At 41.5% G+C, this 18,500-nt stretch overlaps 1 protein-coding gene across 2 annotated transcripts in view; it reads right to left on the bottom strand.

Annotated features, from left to right (window-relative positions):
* PRKCB (protein kinase C beta) overlaps positions 1-18,500 on the bottom strand; it is a 311,182-nt gene that overhangs the window by 173,961 nt on the left and 118,721 nt on the right. For both annotated transcript variants that reach the window (XM_060122196.1, XM_060122195.1), the window contains exon 3: positions 6,256-6,338. In XM_060122196.1, the coding sequence (XP_059978179.1) occupies positions 6,256-6,338 (83 nt within the window). The remainder of the gene's footprint in view (positions 1-6,255; positions 6,339-18,500) is intronic.

Genomic DNA, 18,500 nt, shown 5'->3' with positions numbered 1-18,500 from the left:
AAAGCTTGAAAAACACCTGTGCTTTGGGGATTTCCCTCTCTTGCTGTGCTTGGAACCCTGAGACCAGTGTGTGAAAGAGCCTAAACCTGCCTACTGGGAGGAAAAGAGATCACGTGGAGGAGGAATGAAGAGTACCAGACAACAGGCTGCCAAGTGTCAGTCGTGCTCCTGAAGCTATCCGAGGTGATCCTGCACCAGCCAAGTCACTAGCTGACCAAACACATGAGAGAGCTCAGCAGTGATCAGCTGAAGAGACCCAGATCAGAAGGATGGCCAAAGCAGCCCACAGAATCATGAGAAATAATAAATGATTATTGTTTGAAGCCACTAAACTTTGGAATGGTCTGTTACACAGCAAAGCTAACTGATACAGCTGATAATGAGAAAACATCTTGCAAGTATTGGCTCCTCAGTTCCAGTGTCTGAGGCCCTTGTCCCTGAAGCTCTTACTCCTTCTCAATGTCCTTCCCATGAGCTGATCTCTTTTCCTAGTGCTGATTTGAGTTGGATTTATCTCATTTTCAATTTTTAAAATTGTGAAGGTTTACTTTTTCTCTGTAATTTGATACAATTTAAAATGAACAGATTAGGTATAAAATAAGCCACAAGGATATATTGTACAACAAGGGGAATATAGTCAATATTTTATAATAACTATAAATGGAGCATAACCTTTAAAATTGTGAATCACTATATTATATACCTGTAACTTACATAATATTGTACATCAAAATATACTTCAATTAAAAAAGTAAAGCATGTCAAAAATAAAGAAACATAAAGATATTTTAAGGCTCACTGTTATGAAAATCAAAATAAAATAAAATAAAATGAAGAGAAATCCTTCATATTCTTCTAAAGTTTAAAATAATTTACCCATGAAGCCTATTATTCTGGAGCTCTGGGAGAAGAAAAGCTTCTTGGGCAATGTTCTCATTTCTCTCTTGATTATTCTCCTGTTATGGTTTTCAATTTCTTCTTGAGACAAAATTGCCAATTTAAAATTTCCTAGAAAATCATCCATTGCAACCAGATTTTCAAGCCCATTAGCATTTATATGCATATTCTTTTTAATGTATAAATCTAACATTCTTTTAGAATTTTCTTTTATTTCCCTTTTATTAAATCTTCAACATCTAACACATGATTTATCATTTTTAATATATTTCTTCATAAAATAAGACTTGATTAAGAAACACAAAAGGATACACTCAACATTACTGCCCGTGTCTTTCACTGACTGATTTAGTGATGGAATCAGGAGGGCACAGGGCATAACAGTGAGTTTTATTCAGTACCTTGATATGCATGATAAGAAATTATTATTTCTAAAACCATAAAATGTTGAAGACATTATCTTCAGACAAACCAGCTCAAGAGTCCTTTCGTACTTTTGTACTGCCTGGCACAGAGCCTCTGCTCAGCAAAGTCAGCTATTGTTATTACCTATTATTCCTTGGCAGGTCCTGCATCCCCCTTCTTGAGTAGGAGAGACTCCTCCAAGGATTAATAATAATTTAGAAACCATTTACTGAGTGCCTTCTTTGTGCCAGACACTATTCTGGACGTGGTTCAAGCAGACTCTCATTGAATGCTCACCAAAAAAAAAACTATGGCATACGTACTACTTTCCCCATTTTAAAGATATAAACTAAGGGTCACAGAACTGAAATTATTTTACCAAGATCAATGGAGCTGTAAGTGTCAGCACTGGATTTTGACACTGAGTTTTTTCTGGCTCCAAAGTCTAGGTTCTTTTCTCAGCATTGCATGATAGAATTTGAGGTTTTGTGTAAAGTAATGGAAATGGAAACAGTCATTACGTCCTAAGGGAATGATCTGAGTGGAGGCATGGACAGAATTATCAGTATATCCCTGACTAAGGAGGTAAGTAGAGGCAATGGGAATGCCCTCAGCTACCTGCACCAGGGGCTTGCAAGGACACTTGTGCTTAACACTTTCATGCAATGACTCTTTAATCCATTTGCTGTTAATCCTTTTGTTGTGGTTGTAGTTAACTCTTATTCATTTTAAGGATTTCTTAAAACTTATTACAACAAATCTATGTGGTTGGTACTAATATCCCAGTTTATGGATAAGGAAACTGAGCCACAGAGAAGGAAAATGACACACCCAAGGTCACCTCATGAGTAACTGGCAGAGTCAGGACCTGAACTCAGGTATGACTGACTTCAGAATCCACACTCTTAACCACCATTGTCTCTGGGCATGATCCTTAAATTGCCCAAGTCCCATTTGTAGCTGGAGGGCACTAAGTCAGCCAGGGACCTGGGGCAGGCAATAAATGAGGTCTGTTCTCCTACTGAGGTCATCTGTGACTCTGAAATACAGTGAGACCCACAGGTCTTTTCTGAAGTCCAGTGTGATGGCCTCCAGGGATTCTGTTCCACAGTGGTCCCCTGGGTCAATAGGACCTTCAGTATTTTGACCAGAGATTCTTTCCCCTCAATGAAGAGTGAAGTCTATTTCTTTACCACTTGAATTTGGACTTGACCATGAGACTACTTGATCCAGTGGTACATTATCAAACATGGTGCATAGGCTGAAAAAGCACTGATGCACTGGGACTCTTGGAACCCTGAAACCTCACGTGAACAAGGCAGAGCTGGCCAGCTGGAGGATGAGAGGCCATGTGGAGGACAGCCAAGGCACCCAGGCCACCAACCGGCTCACTGACAGTCATGTGAATGGGGCCATCCTAGATCAACCAGCCACCAGACATCCACAGACACAAGCAAGAATCCCTTAATTTTTGTGCCCAAGACAAGTACCTCACTTGACTCATCCTAGTCCCAGCCCTCAGAGACAAGTCCTCTCTTTCTTGTTCTGAGAAGATCTCTCAGGACACTGTGTATGTGGTCAGTATTCTAAGTGCTGGGTAACTGTAATGTCCATATGTAATGCTTACGGCAATACCAGAGACTTGGTCTCCCTGAGAGGTCGAAGAGACAGCAGGATTGAGCGTTTCCAAGCAGATGAGACCAAGAACAAGGAAGATGCCTACAGATGACCAGAAGTACCATCCAGGAACTCTGCTGTGTTTTGAGGTCCCCCAGTGGTGGGTGCCCATATGTATTGCCTGTTCCCATGGGCACTGAATGGTTGGGTCAGTAGCTGGGTTCACTGGGACAAAGTCTGATTCATAAAATTCCCTCAGGTAGCCTAATATGACATGATGGAGACCTAGAAGGATGCCAGCCACACAAAGATCTACTAATATCCAGAATATTCCCTGACTCAGACTGGACTTGGAATAGCAGAACGTAGAGGACAAAACCTAGCACATTCCTTGTTCACGGATGGAGACTGTGCTTTTCTACTCCATGAGCCTGCTGCATGCCAGCCCCTCCAAGGTCACAAAGGAGGAAGGCACTCCTCCATACCTCAGAGAGCCTGGCCAGGTTGGCAAGTAGGTGTGGCCAGATCTCTAATCATGTCTCCACCCATGGACAGAAAAAGGTCAATGAACCAAGTCAAGTCAGTTCAGGAGTCTGGACCAATTCATCATCCTCAGTGCCAACCTGCCTTCTTGGAACTGTGTCCAGAGATAGAATCATTTCAGGTAGGCTGCCAAATCCTATGCATGCTGGCTGCAGGCAGTACTGCCTGCTCTCCCCATGCCCGAGGCAATGAACGGCTGCATGGCTCCATTCACAAAGAGCAGGGTCTCCTACAACTTATGGCGCCTACACACTCCTAGGAAGGACAACTGCCAGGTGGCAGGCAGAGGACCCATTCATTCTTCAGACATATTTGGTAGACATCTGTCCTTGCTGTCTGCCCAGCATGTATTCACTGTAATTCATTAGCACTGTCATTATCATCTTCACATACGTACCAGACACTGTCTTATATGTATACACTGGATACTCGTAGCAAAGTTATATGGTAGGGTTTTATTCATTTTCAGCTGAGGAATATAAAGCACAAGGGAGTTAAGTACTCTGCCCAAGGTTACACATGTCTAGGCTCCATCCATAGCCTACGATTTTAACCAGTACACAATACTGCTTCTCTAGTTCTCCTCTGAGGGACCACCTCTCCCCCACTCTCAAATCATGGGGTAGGCACACCGGCCCTCCTCGCCAGGAGTAAGCACATAACCAGGCCTGCCAATCAGCATAACCATCCTCTGGTTACATATGACCCAGGGTCCAATGAGACTTTAGCTCTTGTCACTGGAACTGCAGCACTGATAAGACATTATGACTAAAGGTACCACAGCCATCATGCTGTCGTTAGGAGAAAAATCTTCTTGAAACAGAAACCAGGACAGAGGAAGCCTGGGCCAAGACATGGAGAAAGAGATTCCTGAAGACCTCATTTCGGCCCCTTGATTCACTGTGTCTGAAGCCAGTCTACCCTTGGAGCTTTTCAGTTTCAGGGACCAAAATTTCCCTTTTCACATAAAACAGTTTGAGCTCTTTCTATCTTAGGCAACATAAAACGTCAATGAATAAAGACAGGATATGGGAAAGACCATCCTCTTGGCTGCTCTTTGAGTACCAAGCCTTGGTCTGCATGAACATTCAGAGCTTGCATAATGGAGCCATGCTGTCCCCCCAATCTTCCCTGCCTGCTTTCCTGGGGACAAGAGATGGAATTGCACTAAAAGGGTCAGGGAGTGTGATCTGAGAGAACATGAAGAATGGTCCCATCTTTGTCTCTGCAAACGAGCCTGTGAAGGCTTTGGTTGTTCTCTGTTGCCTGGAGTTTTTAAACCCAAGTACCACAGTCTCCAAGCAAAGCCACTTCAGTATTAGCTCTAGAGTGTGCGTGGTATGCCCGTGATTTGCAGCCAAATGGCAGATGACCACTTACAGAAGGCCAGCAAGAACATATGCAATAACAGAGGTAGTTGTCACCACCCACTTCACGCAACCTCAGGTGAGCTGTCAAGTCTAAGGGACCAGGACAGGACCAGTGGGAGACAAAGCCAATGGGGAAAATTCCAGGAAGGTGAACCAAAGCAGGAACAAAATAAGAGAACCAGGGGTGACAGCCGCACAGAGGGTACGCTGAACGCAGTTCATGACTGGGCCAGTGGAAGAGTGTGCATGGTGGAAGGTGCAGGACAGTTTCAGCTCCATGGAAAGGAATAATGCAAACAATGAAACTTTACCAATAAGAGGTGCTTCTTATCTCACATACAGAGTCTGGGCATAAGAGAACTCAGCGTTGGCTCAGCAGCTCACCAATGTCATCGATGACCCAGATCCCTTCAACTCTTCCACCCTGCCATGCTCAGGATGTCAGCCGTGTCTCCCTCATTGACTCAAACGGTTGCCACAACTCTGTGCATTATATCCTCCCACAAAAATGTCCAACAGAACAAAGTAAGGAGTGTCTTCCTTTATCAGAAAGGAAAGTCTTCCTAGAAGCCCTGTCCAGACTTCCCTGCAGTTCCCACTGAGCAGAATTGGGTCACGTGCTCGCTCACTAGCTGCAAGGGAGCCTGGGAAAACAAGTATCAGGCATCTTCAGCTTTTAGCATGAGACGTGGCCTCTGCCAGAAAAGGAGTGGAGGTTAGGAATGGCTGTTGGGTAGGCAATCCACATGGTACCCCAAACTTTTGGTAAACTTGCACCAAGACTTTGCCATATCCTTAGAGCACTCACGCTGCCATTCACTTAATATTTTCCTTGAGTCTCTTTATTTTTTATTTAACCTAACTACCTTTCCCTAGATAGGAAATTTTCTATCCCCACCATAAATGCAAAACCATTACCAGACACATTTTCCAATCCATATTAAAATAAATCCATAATGATCAAAACAAAAATTGCCAGGTTTACCCAGAAGCATCCCTTGTCCCACCAGCAGTAATCATACTCTGGGGTACACAGTAGCAGGATAAGCTCACTTCTTCCTAATTCTTGGGCCCTAGTACAAAAAATTCCCTACCAAAGGGCTAAAAAGTACACTGTAAGGTACCATCCTAACTACCTTTTTATAGTAGCCATAAAAATTTAGCCGCTGCCCACCACTCTCATGCCTCAGCCATAAACATGAAGACATTTTGCAGAATCACAGTAGGGAAACTAGCTGGTTTCTTGAAGTCACACACCCCTCTCAAAATGTTTTGTTGTTTTGTTCTTTCCCATTAAAACGAAAATCGTCTCAGAGGCTATAGGACCATGACATCCTGACTTTTCTGTCTCAGTGTACTCACAGATACCCAAAAGGATGCATTGACTGTGGACAGAGAGAGGTGACCGGGGCCCGTTACTTACATCGGAGGCTGGACCCTTGTCAGCACCTGGGCAGGAGAAAGTGACAAACTCATGGCACCGCTTGTGCACGACAAAACAGCAGACTGCAAAAGAGAAAATAAGGGTAGGAGTGGGGGAAAAGGAAAGTGGAGAGTAGGGAAGGAGGGGAAGAGAGGAAGAAATCGTTAAACCTGGACTTCCCGACAAGTAAAGGCTTTATACCAAAATAAACAATGCCTTCAGCTTCTGCACCTTGTCTTTTATTGAAGTCAAATTCTTGGGTACACGGATGTTACAACTTGCAAATTACTTCGCTTGTAATGTTAACTAGGGTTCAAAAGATCACATATGCTCAAAATTACACTTTAGTGAAGATCGCTTAAGTTGTATGATCTTCCACTACTTTTGGAACAGAATGTTGTTTTTCACATCGGGCACCACAGGAAGCTAGCTGTTGGCTTGTGTTTAGGTCCATAACGCTTATGAAGTATGTACATTTAATCACTAGAATCACACTTAGAGAGATGCATAATGTGAAGGGCATGTAGAAAAAGAGTGAGCAGGAACGGCGGACCCACACCTGCATCTCACCCAGGAGCAACCATCAACTAAGTGGAAGAAACAGGCTACATGTTTACATGGTTACTTTAGCAGTTTGAAACCATATGTGTACATACATATGTTTGAATTTGTATGCGTTAAACGCTCCACTATTTGGGGACTATATTACTTAGGGGGAGGGACAATTAGAGAATACATACAAAATAAAACTATTTTTTGTTGTTGTTCAAATCTATTTTTATAAACTCTAGACTGTGGACTCCTGGAGGATGGGCACCATGCTCAGAATCTCTCTAAAGGACATTCTCAGTAAATGAAAACAGGACAGGAAACCTCAAGGTTACCACTAGTGATATAATGGACCTGGGCAACAATCATCAATGCTGCCAACATCAGAAAAAGACACTACCTGCCTGCTGATGAAAGTGCTATGAAGAATCCTACCACCTGTGAAGTATTCTTGCCAAAATAATCACACCTGAATCAGTTCAAGAATCTTCATCCAACTACCAATTTACCACAACTACAAGTGACAGACGCATTTTAAATGACACCACAGTGAGAAAAAACAAAATTTTAATAAGAAGAATGTGGTAAGCTACAAGATGTTTTCTCAACAAATAAACTGGAAGAGGAGAGGAGAGCATCTGTCCTCTTCTGGACGATACTGTAGCGACGGCTGCATTTAGAGAATATATAAAACAAAAAGTGAACCCTAGTATAAATAATGGCTTTTAATTAATAACAATGTATCACTATTGGCTCATCAATTGTAACAAATGTACCACACTAATGCAAGATTCTTTACAAGCACTGTACATATATTAATTCATTTAATACTCCTAACGATTCTAAGGCACGCCATTTCATTTTTTTTTACATTCTTTTTTGTTAATATTCTTTTCCATTATGGTTTGCCATAGGATATTGAATATAGATGTCTTCATTTTTTTAATTGAGATATAATTGATATAACATTATATTAGTTTCAGGTGTGCAACATAATGATCCTATATATATATACACACACACATATATATATATATATATGACCATAGCAAAATGATCATCACTGTAAGTCAACATCCATCCATCACCAAAAATAGTTATAATTTTTTTCTTGTAATAAGATCTTTTATCTACTCTCTTAGCAACTTTCAAATATACACTACAGTACTATTAACTATAATCAACTCTCTATATATTACATCCCCAGAACTTTTTATTTTGACCACTTTCACCCATTTCACTCACTCCCCACCCCCACCTCTGGCAACCACCAATCTGTTCTCTGTATCTACAAGTTTGCTTTTTAGTTTTGGTTTGGTTTGGTTTTTGTTTTAGATTCCAGATATAAGTGAGTTCATATGGTATTTCTCTTTCTCTTTTTGATTTATTTCACTTGCAAATGTTAATAACAGGGGGAACTAGGGTGGAAATGGGGTTGAGGGAGTATACGGAAACTCTGTATTTTCCTATCAGTTTTTCTAAATGCCTAAAACTGCTCAAAACAACAACAAACAAACAAACAAAAATGGAAAACTGCAAGAGGAAAGTAGTAGGGCAGAGGAGAAACATACATTCAAAGAGATTTAAGAAACATATCAACTAAATGTAATATGTAGACCTCGTTTGGATCCTAATTTAAACAAACTAATAGTTTTTTAAAATTATGAGACAATCAGAAAAGTGGATATATTCACTTTTTGATGGTATGGGAGAATCATTGTTATTGATATTAGAGAATTATAATTTTTGATGTAATAATGGTATTATGATTATTTTTGTTAAAGAATACTTACCTCTAAGAATACATCCTATAATCTTTATGGATAAGATGATTCTATTCAAAATAATTCAGTGTGACATAAAGGAGATAGAAAGGGGAGGGTTATAGATGGGAAAAAAAAAATGAGTCTCGACTGGTCATTACTGACCCTGGCTGATGGACACAGAAGGATTCGTTATACTAATCTCTCTACTTTTATGTATATTTTCTGTAATAAAAACATTTTAAACACTCATGGTTTAAAACAAGAGTTCCAAAGGGGCCAATTGCTTTCTCCTTTGCTTTCTCCCCTTTCTGTTTTAGTATTTACTGTATTTTATAAATAATATATGCTTTGTCGGAAGACATTTGTGTCAAACAGTGTGTGCTGTGTGTGGGCGGGGGGGTGGGTGGTCCCTCTCTGTGCCTGTATATCTGTGACTGCTGAGAGAAATACATGAGCAGTGGCCAAAAAATGCCACTGATGGTTATCTCTGGGCAGTAGGACTACAAATTATTTTTACTTACAATCTTACATCTGTATTGTTTGAAATGTTGACAATGAGTATTAATTATATAATCAGGGAAAATAAGCCCACTTTCATTTTGAAACAAAACGAAGAGTCAAAGAAAAACAAAGGTCAGGAAATGAAAAATATGACTGCCCAAATTGGAAACTCAGTGGTTGGGCTGATATAGAATGGAGACAGCTAAAGAGGAACTTAGCAAACTGGAGTCTAAATTGAGTGATTTTCCCTGAATTCTGCAAAAAAGCAAGAAAAAATAAAAGAAACGATACAAAACTGTAGGATAGATCCCCAAATTCTAACAACCATATAGAAGGATACTCAGGAAAGAACAGAGAGAACAGTAAAGAATGTGTAATTAAAGAAAATAGAAGGAAGTCCTCTAAAGATTAAGAAGAATTTGAGTCATTAAATTGAAAGAAACTATCCAGTGTCAATAGATGTGAATGAAAAAAACAACTAATGGTGAGGATTTTCAAGGCTCTGAGATCATTGTGAGCACGTGTCCAGCAGTGGCAGGAGGAGAAGAGGAGAAAGATTACTGACAAAGGAACAAAAATAATTTTAACACCAGATTTCTTGTCTGCAACTTTGAATTCTAGAATACAATGGAGCAATGTCTTCAAAGGTTTAGAAAAAGTCATTTGAACCTAAAACCCCATACATAGCCAACCTAGCATTCAAGTGAAAGTACAAAATAAATACATTTCCAGAATATAAGAACTTGGAAAATTTACTTCCCACAAAAGAAGTAATAGAGAATATACACTCCGCAAAACAACAACAAAATGAATGAATGGGGCATAACAAACAGTGGTGAAAGAGAGAACAAAAAGAAGAGCGGGGCAGGGGAAGAGAGACTTAAGTCATAAGAGATGGGGTTGGGAAAAAGACTATAAAATTGCAATATGCTAAGAGTCTTGTCTTATTCCTCAGGAGTTTATAGGTATTGAGAAACCGCATTTAGGACATTATAAGTTTGAATATGTGTGTTAACAATTAGGAATAAAAATAAGGATAGAAGTATTATATATAACTTGCAGACCACTAAAAGAAAAAAATGGACAAAGAAAACTTAATCCAACTACACTTCAAAAGGCCTTCCCATATGATCCAAATTCCTATAAATACAATTCTTTTTTTTAACTTTTATATGGCATCATTTGCACTTTAAACTCTTTTATCATCTGTAATTTCTTGATTATCTGAAATGACATGGGAATCTAATTTGCCGTTTTTTCCAAATAGGTAATCCATTGTGCCAGCATCTTTTACTGAATAATTCATCCCGTCTCCACTGATCTCAAATGCCAACTTTATTATATGCTAAATAATTATATACACTGGGGTCTGTCTTTGGGCCTTGTGTTCTGTTCCACTGATCTGTCTTATAATAAAGCAATATGGGATTTAATTATAGTACCTTTATAACATGTTATATCTTGGTTGGGCAAGTCCTCCCTCATTATCCTTATTTTCAACATTTTCTTGGCAGTCACGGAGAGTTCCAAGTGAACTTTAGAATCGGTTCATCAAGCTTTTAAAAATACCGACGGAGGAACTTCCCTGCTGGTGCAGGGGTTAAGAATCCACCTGCCAATGCAGGAGACACAGGTTCAAGCCCTGGTCCGGGAAGATCCCATAGGCCACGGAGCAACTAAGCCCGTGCGCCACCACTACTGAGCCTGTGCTCTAGAGCCCGCGAGCCACAACTACAGAGCCCACATGCCACAAATACTGAAGCCCACGCACCTAGAGCCCGTGCTCCGCAACAAGAGAAGCCACCGCCAAGAGAAGTCCCTTGCACCACAATGAAGAGTAGCCCCCACTCGCTGCAACTAGAGAAAGCCTGCACGCAGCAACGAAGACCCAACACAGCCATAAATAAACAAACAAATAAATAAACCGATGTAATTTTTATTGGAATTATATTTAGTAAATTTCCCACCCCCAGAAAAAAAAATTTATTGGGACTTTGGTAATTAACACTTTCATAACAATGAGTCTTTCTAGCAGGAACAGGGTGTCCCTTTGTTAAAATTTTATTTTATGTCTCCCAATAAAGTCTTAATTTTCTCTATAGTTCTACAAATTTCTCACTTAGTATTATCTGAGAGGTCCTTTTTCTACGCTATTATGATTTTTGAAATCTTTTCGCATTTTGTTTTCCAAGTGGTTATCGTTTACAAATAGGAAAGAAATAAACTTTCAGTGTATTTATTTTGTAAGTATTTTTTAAATCTGTAATAGTTTTTGTGGGTTTTCAGTTGCTTCCATTGAGTTTTCCATGTAGAGAATGATATTATCCCCAATAATAACATTTTTCTCTTCTCCTCCCTGATAGATATGCCTCTTTTTTTTCCCCTTATATTTCCATGTCAAGAATTTCCAGAACAATGTGGAATAAAAGGGATGACAGCAGACAGTCCTGTCCCATTTGGAGCTTTTACCAGCTTCACCTCTCCCTCACTGTCTCCTCAAACTAACTTTTGGAGTTTATATTTTCCTTTGGAATTATCCATAGTGTTCTGCTCAGTGTGTTTCAACTGCATGATCTTATCTGAGATGGTGCTGTGCCCTTTCTCATGCTTTCTTCACATTGTATTGTTAGGGAATCTCTCTTTTTATTTTTTCCAGAGGTTCATCTTCCTTGTTGTCTATTTTATTATTCTTTCATTTTAAAGAAGCAAATCATGGACATATTTCTCAATTCTATTGTTTTTTTCCTACTTGATTGTTAGTTTTACTCTCACTTGTCCTACTTCTTTTATTTGTATTTGTACTTTTATTCCTTATTAGTGGGGAGTATCTGGAGTCAAATGGCCAGGTTTGGATGCATTCATCATTTGTAAACTATAGTACTTGGGCACATTACCTTAGCTCCCTGTGTTTCAGTTTTCTCTCTGAAAAATGACGGTGATAATAATAATACCCATATTACAGTGGTGTTGTCAGAATTAAACAAGCTAGTCCATGCTCAGAACTGTGCCTAGCGTATCATGAGTATTCAACAAATGTCTGCTGCTTTTTTTCATTATTCTTTTTAAAGCTTCTTGAATTGACTGTTCAGTTAATTTCTTCCCATTCTTCTTCATTAAAAGTTTTAAGATTTTAAAGCTAAAAACTTTCCTTTCAAGCACAGCTTTGGCTGCATCCTATGTTTTATATTTAGTGCCATCACTGTTTTAAGTTTCTAAGTGGCCTATTACTGTGGTTTTCATTTCTTCCTTAGCCCAGAGATGTCTAGGAAAGTTCTCCTCCCCCCGCCCACCATTCACCATTTATAAGCAACTACTTTAGTCTAGAACCTTTCTTCAAAATATCCAAAATATCAGTTATGATCTTATTCATCCATACTCTCTTTGACGGAAGGAGGGGGGCTCACCTCTAGTTTCCTAGTGTCTACCACAATTCCTGGTACATAACTGATATGTAAATAAATGTTTGGTGAATGAATGAACAAAAGAATGAATATCATCAGCCACAGAAAAAGAAGAACGCCCAATCAACTTTACGGTAGCTGTAGCTCCTGGCTGGCTTTCCACATTCTACCACCATAGACAGGGGTAGGAAGACACCAGTCATCAACTAGGTCTCTTCAGGCAGCCTTCCAATTAGCCACACAATAAACAATCCATCCCTACCAAGGTAGACTCAATATGCCAAGGGACTAGGCTATACTCCAGCATACTCTACAGAGAAGCTGGGAACAGACTGGAAAGTTGATGACCTTCCAGTGCAGGTACTTACTTTATACAACGTGCTTCTGAAAAGTTCTGCAAATCACATTTCCCACTAACTAAAACACTTCACAGAAAAGTAGTAGGGCTGGCTATTTAAAGAAACAAACTAAACCCTTTTGTGATACAAACAAACACCCCCACATTTCTGTTTGGCAAATTCAGGATAAAACTAGCTTTTCTTAAATAAGAGCCAACATTCAATGAGCTGCTGAAACACGTACCAGGTCCTACTTTCAAACAGGTACCTCGTAAGAGCCAAGAATTCCTAGATGCTTCACAGTTTATTCAATAACTCCTTGCTCTGTAGAGGTTAAAAGCCTGCAGCCTACAGCCCTCTGAATCCAACCCGTAGCCATGCTTTCTTAGGACTACACAAGGCGGTCTCAAACTCAAATGCCTAAGGGACAGATAAGCAATGAAAATGGCTGAGGGTCAGATGGGAGAATGCATGCAGGACCTGTTTAAACGGGGAAACTGCTACTTGGCTCCAGCAGAGAATGAGATTAATTAAGGTCCCAAGTACTATCGTCCTCCACTCCTCCTGTATTACATGTAAAATCACAAAGGTCACAGGCCTGTAGGTAGAATAACATCTTTCCCCAACCTCACCAAAGAGGTCCACGTCCTAATCCCTGGAATTTGTGATTATGTTACTTTACATGGCACAATAGACTCTGCAGATGTGATTACATTAAGGATCTTGAGAATGGGAATTATACTGGATTATGCGGATGGGCCCAATTAATTGTAATTACAAGGGTCCTTATTAGAGGGAGGCAGGAGACTCAAGAGTCAGAGAAGGAGGTGTGACTATAAAAGCAGAGGCTGGAGTGATGTCATTGCTGGAAAGGAACACAAGTCAAGGAATGTGGACGGCTTCTAGAAGCTAGAAAAGGCAAGGAACAGATTGTCCCCTAGAGCCTCCAGAAGGAATGAAGCCCTGCAGACATCCTGATTTTAGCCTCATGAGACCCATTTTCAGACTTTTGACCTCCAGAACTACAAGGTAATAAATCTGTGTCATTTTAAGGCATTAAGTTCATGGTAATTTGTTATACCAGCAATAATAAACTGATATACCAGCCAAGGATCAGAAACAGCTCATTGATCCCAGGAGACCTCTCTGGAGTATCTGGCCCCAGAAAGCAATGGGACCCCAACTCTACCTCATACTGCACCCACTCCCAAATGCTCAACTCTAGCCATTATAATTTATTTGTTGCATCCAAAGAGAACTAGATAAAGTTATTAAATTTTTATTTTCTCTCTTTGGAGTGGATCCATCTCTTGTACCCTATTCTCACCAGGGTCTAAAATGGAAAACTGACATCTTTGGGAAGCAATCTTTGTCCCCGAATCCATAATTACCTGAGATAGATATCCCAGCACTAGCTACAGATGTTTGTGTTGGGAGAAGAAAGAGAAGCACCCTCAACTCTCTCCTCAGCTCTCATCTCTCTCAGGAGGCCTCCAAACAGCCGTTTCTCGAGAGAGAAATCCACAATCTGCAAGAGCTACAGGCCAGGCCTCTGGATCAGATGGACCTCAGTTTGAACCCTCATTTTACGAGCCATAAACTGAAGGACATTAGCCCAATTACTATGCCAATACTAACCCAATTACTATTACTATGCCTCTCTGAGCCTCCATCTCCTTCTCCAAAATGGGAATGATAGCAGTACCTACTCTGAGAAGGCTGTTGTGAAGCTCAAATGAGACAACACACACAAAGCGCTTGGTGGAAAGAGGCAGTTGAGTTGGAGGCACCAGCATGGCAAGTTTGCTTTGCGATGGCCAGGGAGGACCCCTCTTTCCTCCCAGGTCAAAGCTGACTCACTGGCACGAAATTCTGCCTACCGTCCAAGATGAGGTGGGGCTCCCCCACATGCTTTCTGGAAACATCTCCATGATCAAAGGCAGAAAGGCCTGGTAACCATCTCCACCTAACACCTTGCCTCACTGACATTCAGAAGAGTGACTCACATGGCCGTGGACTTGAGTCTGGAAGGGCTTTCACATCCATTCACCTGAGCCACATCACGGCCCTGTGAGGAAGGTGTTTTGATCCACGTTATAACGACAGGGATGCTGACACTCAAAGAGACATGACTTGCCCAAGGGTGTCCAGCTAGTCGGTGGCAATGCTTGTATTTGAAACCAGGTTTGTCTTTCTCTTGAGCCCACACTCTCAACTCACATGGCGTGGCTGCATTTGTGTTTGTCATTCATCTCACTGTTCCAGAAGAAATCCTCCCCCGCTTTCCTCACCCCAGCCATCCAATCAATTGCTAAATCCTACTGATTCTTCCTTCGCAACATCTTTCATACCATATCTTCCTGTATACTCCCCACTGATTCCACCCTAACCGCCCTCAGTAACTCAGATGTGGAATTTTGCAATGAAACCTTAACTGGTCTCCCCAGAAATTGATAAGCCAAAGTTTCCATAACCACAGAGGAGATAAGACCACCAATGTTATGTGATTGCCATGATATCTAAATGAGACGTGGTGTACAGATGCACAGCATCAGGGCACAAAGTAAGCTCTCAATGAAGGTTTATTTACTTCCTTCCAGGTTAGAGGTTTACAGTCCAAGTTCTGCAGCCAAGCTGCCCGGACGCTACACCAGGCACCACTATTTGTTAGCTCTGTGACCTTGAATAAGTCCATTGACCTTGCTGTGTCTTGGTTTCCTAGTCTATAAAATAGAAATAATAACAGTGCTTTTCTCATAGAGTTGTTGTGAGGATTAACTGAGGTCATCTTAGTACAGTGTGTGGACACAGTAAGAGCCTAACATATAGTAAATACTGTCAATATTATTCCTACCTACTTCCCTCCACCCCCTGCAGCCTACACACTCCTGGAAAATTCATCCTGTGAAAACTCAGCTTGATATTATTTCCCTGCCCCAACACATTCACTGGCTGCCTATCATCTAAAGTTGCACTGTCCAATATGGTAGCCACAGGTGACATGGGGCTATGCCAATTTAAATTAATTAAATGAAATTTAAAATTCAGTTCTTCGTTCACACTAACCACATTTCAAGTGCTTAATAGTCACATGTGGCTAGAAGCTACCACACTGGGCACTCATCGTAGAAAGTATTATTGGACAGCACTGGCCTAAAGAATAAAGTTCAAATACCACAGGCTGACATCCATCCATCCACATATAGCCAGCGTCTCACTTTACTCTTATCTCCTCTCACTCCATTACCCCACACTCCTGCCAGTCTGGATGACTGTCCCTTTCTACCATAAATATATCACTACCAATAGCCCATCCCATGATGGCCACAAGGAAATTCAAGGCACAGAGCTCAGTTCTCCAGCGAACAGACTGAAGGCCAGATTGGAGTAGAAATGACACATTCCACAGGACAATTCAGCTCAGGAGCCCCATGGGACAGATAATGGTTGGCTCATCCTACCTACTTTATTGCAGGGGTTACAAACTTAAATGCCTACAAAGGCCAGGCCTTGTGACTAAGTGAAGCCAGCCTGGTGTGATACAGCAGGGATGGGTGGATGGGATGAACTAGAGAGCACACGTCCATCCCTGGGATACTCAATTCCATTCAACAGTGGCCCTGTGAGCGCTAGTCCGGTGTTGCCGGATGGGAATTTTTTTAAGCTCTGTGCAGAACATCCAAAAACATCTGAGTCCCACCGGTTTACAAGCTCTGTTTTAGCTGGTCTCCCTGACTCAAATACTTTCACCTTGATTACTTCTTATCTCTGAGCTAAAATATCCCCAACCACAGAATGGGGATAAGATCACCTACTTCACATGTAGTTGTGAGGATGAGACCAGATTCACGTGCTTGGCAGGTACCTGCCCCATATCTAATTCTTAATAAAAATATGAATGAGTGCATTAACAATGAATGAATAAATGAATGATTGGACTTTTTTGGTCACCCCCTCACTCAGAAATCACCCACCACGGCTGAGTCAAGAGGAAGGCAGCTGTGGCCGGGGCGGTGGGTGGTACGTGTGCATCTGTGGGGCGGCTGGCCCCAGCACAGCCAAGCTGCGTGAGCTCAGAATCATCTCACAGCCCTGCCTGGCCGGCCTTGGGTGTGCAGTGAGGATTTCTTTTTAAAACTATATACCATGCTTATGGCTTAAAATTCAAACATTACAGATGAGCATATGGTTGAGAATCACTGCTCTACTCCATTATTGGAGGGAACTATTTCTTGTCTATCCTTCTAGAGATATTCTCTGCACGTGTGTCAGCACATGTGAGTCTCTACCTATATATGTAGTATAATTCTCTATCTCCTTCTTGTTTTTTATCTATGTTCCTTTTGTTTCAACCATATGATACAATTCTATACCCCTGGTTCTCAGCCCTGGCTGCACACTGAGTCATTTGGACTTTTCAAAACATATCAGGGCTCAAGTCCCACCTCAAGAGATTCTGAGTTATTGGGGGGATGCTGGGAACAGGTGACTCAAATGTTGAAGAGCATTGCTGATCTGCACACTCTACCCATGCTTTTTCCCCAACTAGCACAGCTGGAGGCCCATTCTATCTCAGTATGTAGAGAATGACCTCATCCTGTTTCCATAACTGCATCTTATTCCATCATATGGGGCTACCATTTATTTACCCAGCCTTAAAGGGAATTTGCAAAATTGTGATGATGATGATGATTGCCTCCTGTAAAAGAGGAGGAAGCAGGAACAAACTTCATTTGTTTAGCAACAGCCCAGCGCTACAGAGAGAACTCAAAAGCAAAAGCAATAGCCTTGCAGTGGTCAGCAAATGCAGGAAGGGAGTGTTTTCATTTATAATGTTACCGAATTTATTTAACTGAGCCAGATAAAGCAGTGGAGCCAACGAGAGGTAAAGGACAGGCCTCAGAAGTAAACAAACCCATGAGAAGACAGCTGCCCCACACCACCACCTTCTGCTATACCAACCCTGGGGAGAAGGGCCTGGGCAGGACAGCTGCTGGGAATATCCTGCTTGTCTGGATAACACATGGAGACTGCTCTTGACCCCTTGGCCTCCCCATTTTGATCAGGCCCCAAAGGCGGGGGCAGTAAGACAAAATGCCATGGCCTAAGGGGAAACATCAATATCCCTTCATTCACCAGCTACATCCCACCCTAGAGCTCTCAGGCCAGGAGAAGAGCTGGTCCCGAAACCAAGTGTGGTGAACACGCCCAACCAGCATCCATCCTCCCTGCTTCTATTTGGGGCATCTGATCCCCAGTTCCTGTGAGCTGGCTAAGGATGCCCTCACGCCCAGTTCCCAGGGTGGACATAGGACCCAGGCCACAGTGTGGATTCAGGGATGGGCATGTGACTCAAGGCGCCCAATGAGAATCAACTTCAGGACTCTTGCTGGAATTTATTAGGAAAGAAGATTTATTTTCCAGCAGTACTGCTAAGCTGGTGGGGAATGAGTCTGCATCTGCCATCTTTATTACCACTAAGGAAAAGCTTTCCTGAGAATGAAGCCAACAAAGAGAAAAGCAGAGCCAACAGGTATCTGATAACCACATATGAGCACCTGGATTCAACCAAGCCTGAAGGGAGAACCCCTTGACTTTTCTGTATAAGTCAACAAATCCCTCCTTGTCTAAAGCAACTTGAATTGGGTTTTTGTTTCCTGAGACCAAAGAACGTATGACTAATAAAGCAA

Source organism: Lagenorhynchus albirostris, chromosome 15 (genome assembly GCF_949774975.1).
Source record: "Lagenorhynchus albirostris chromosome 15, mLagAlb1.1, whole genome shotgun sequence".
NCBI lineage: Eukaryota > Metazoa > Chordata > Mammalia > Artiodactyla > Delphinidae > Lagenorhynchus > Lagenorhynchus albirostris.
This window is presented reverse-complemented; position numbering and strand designations above follow the sequence as displayed.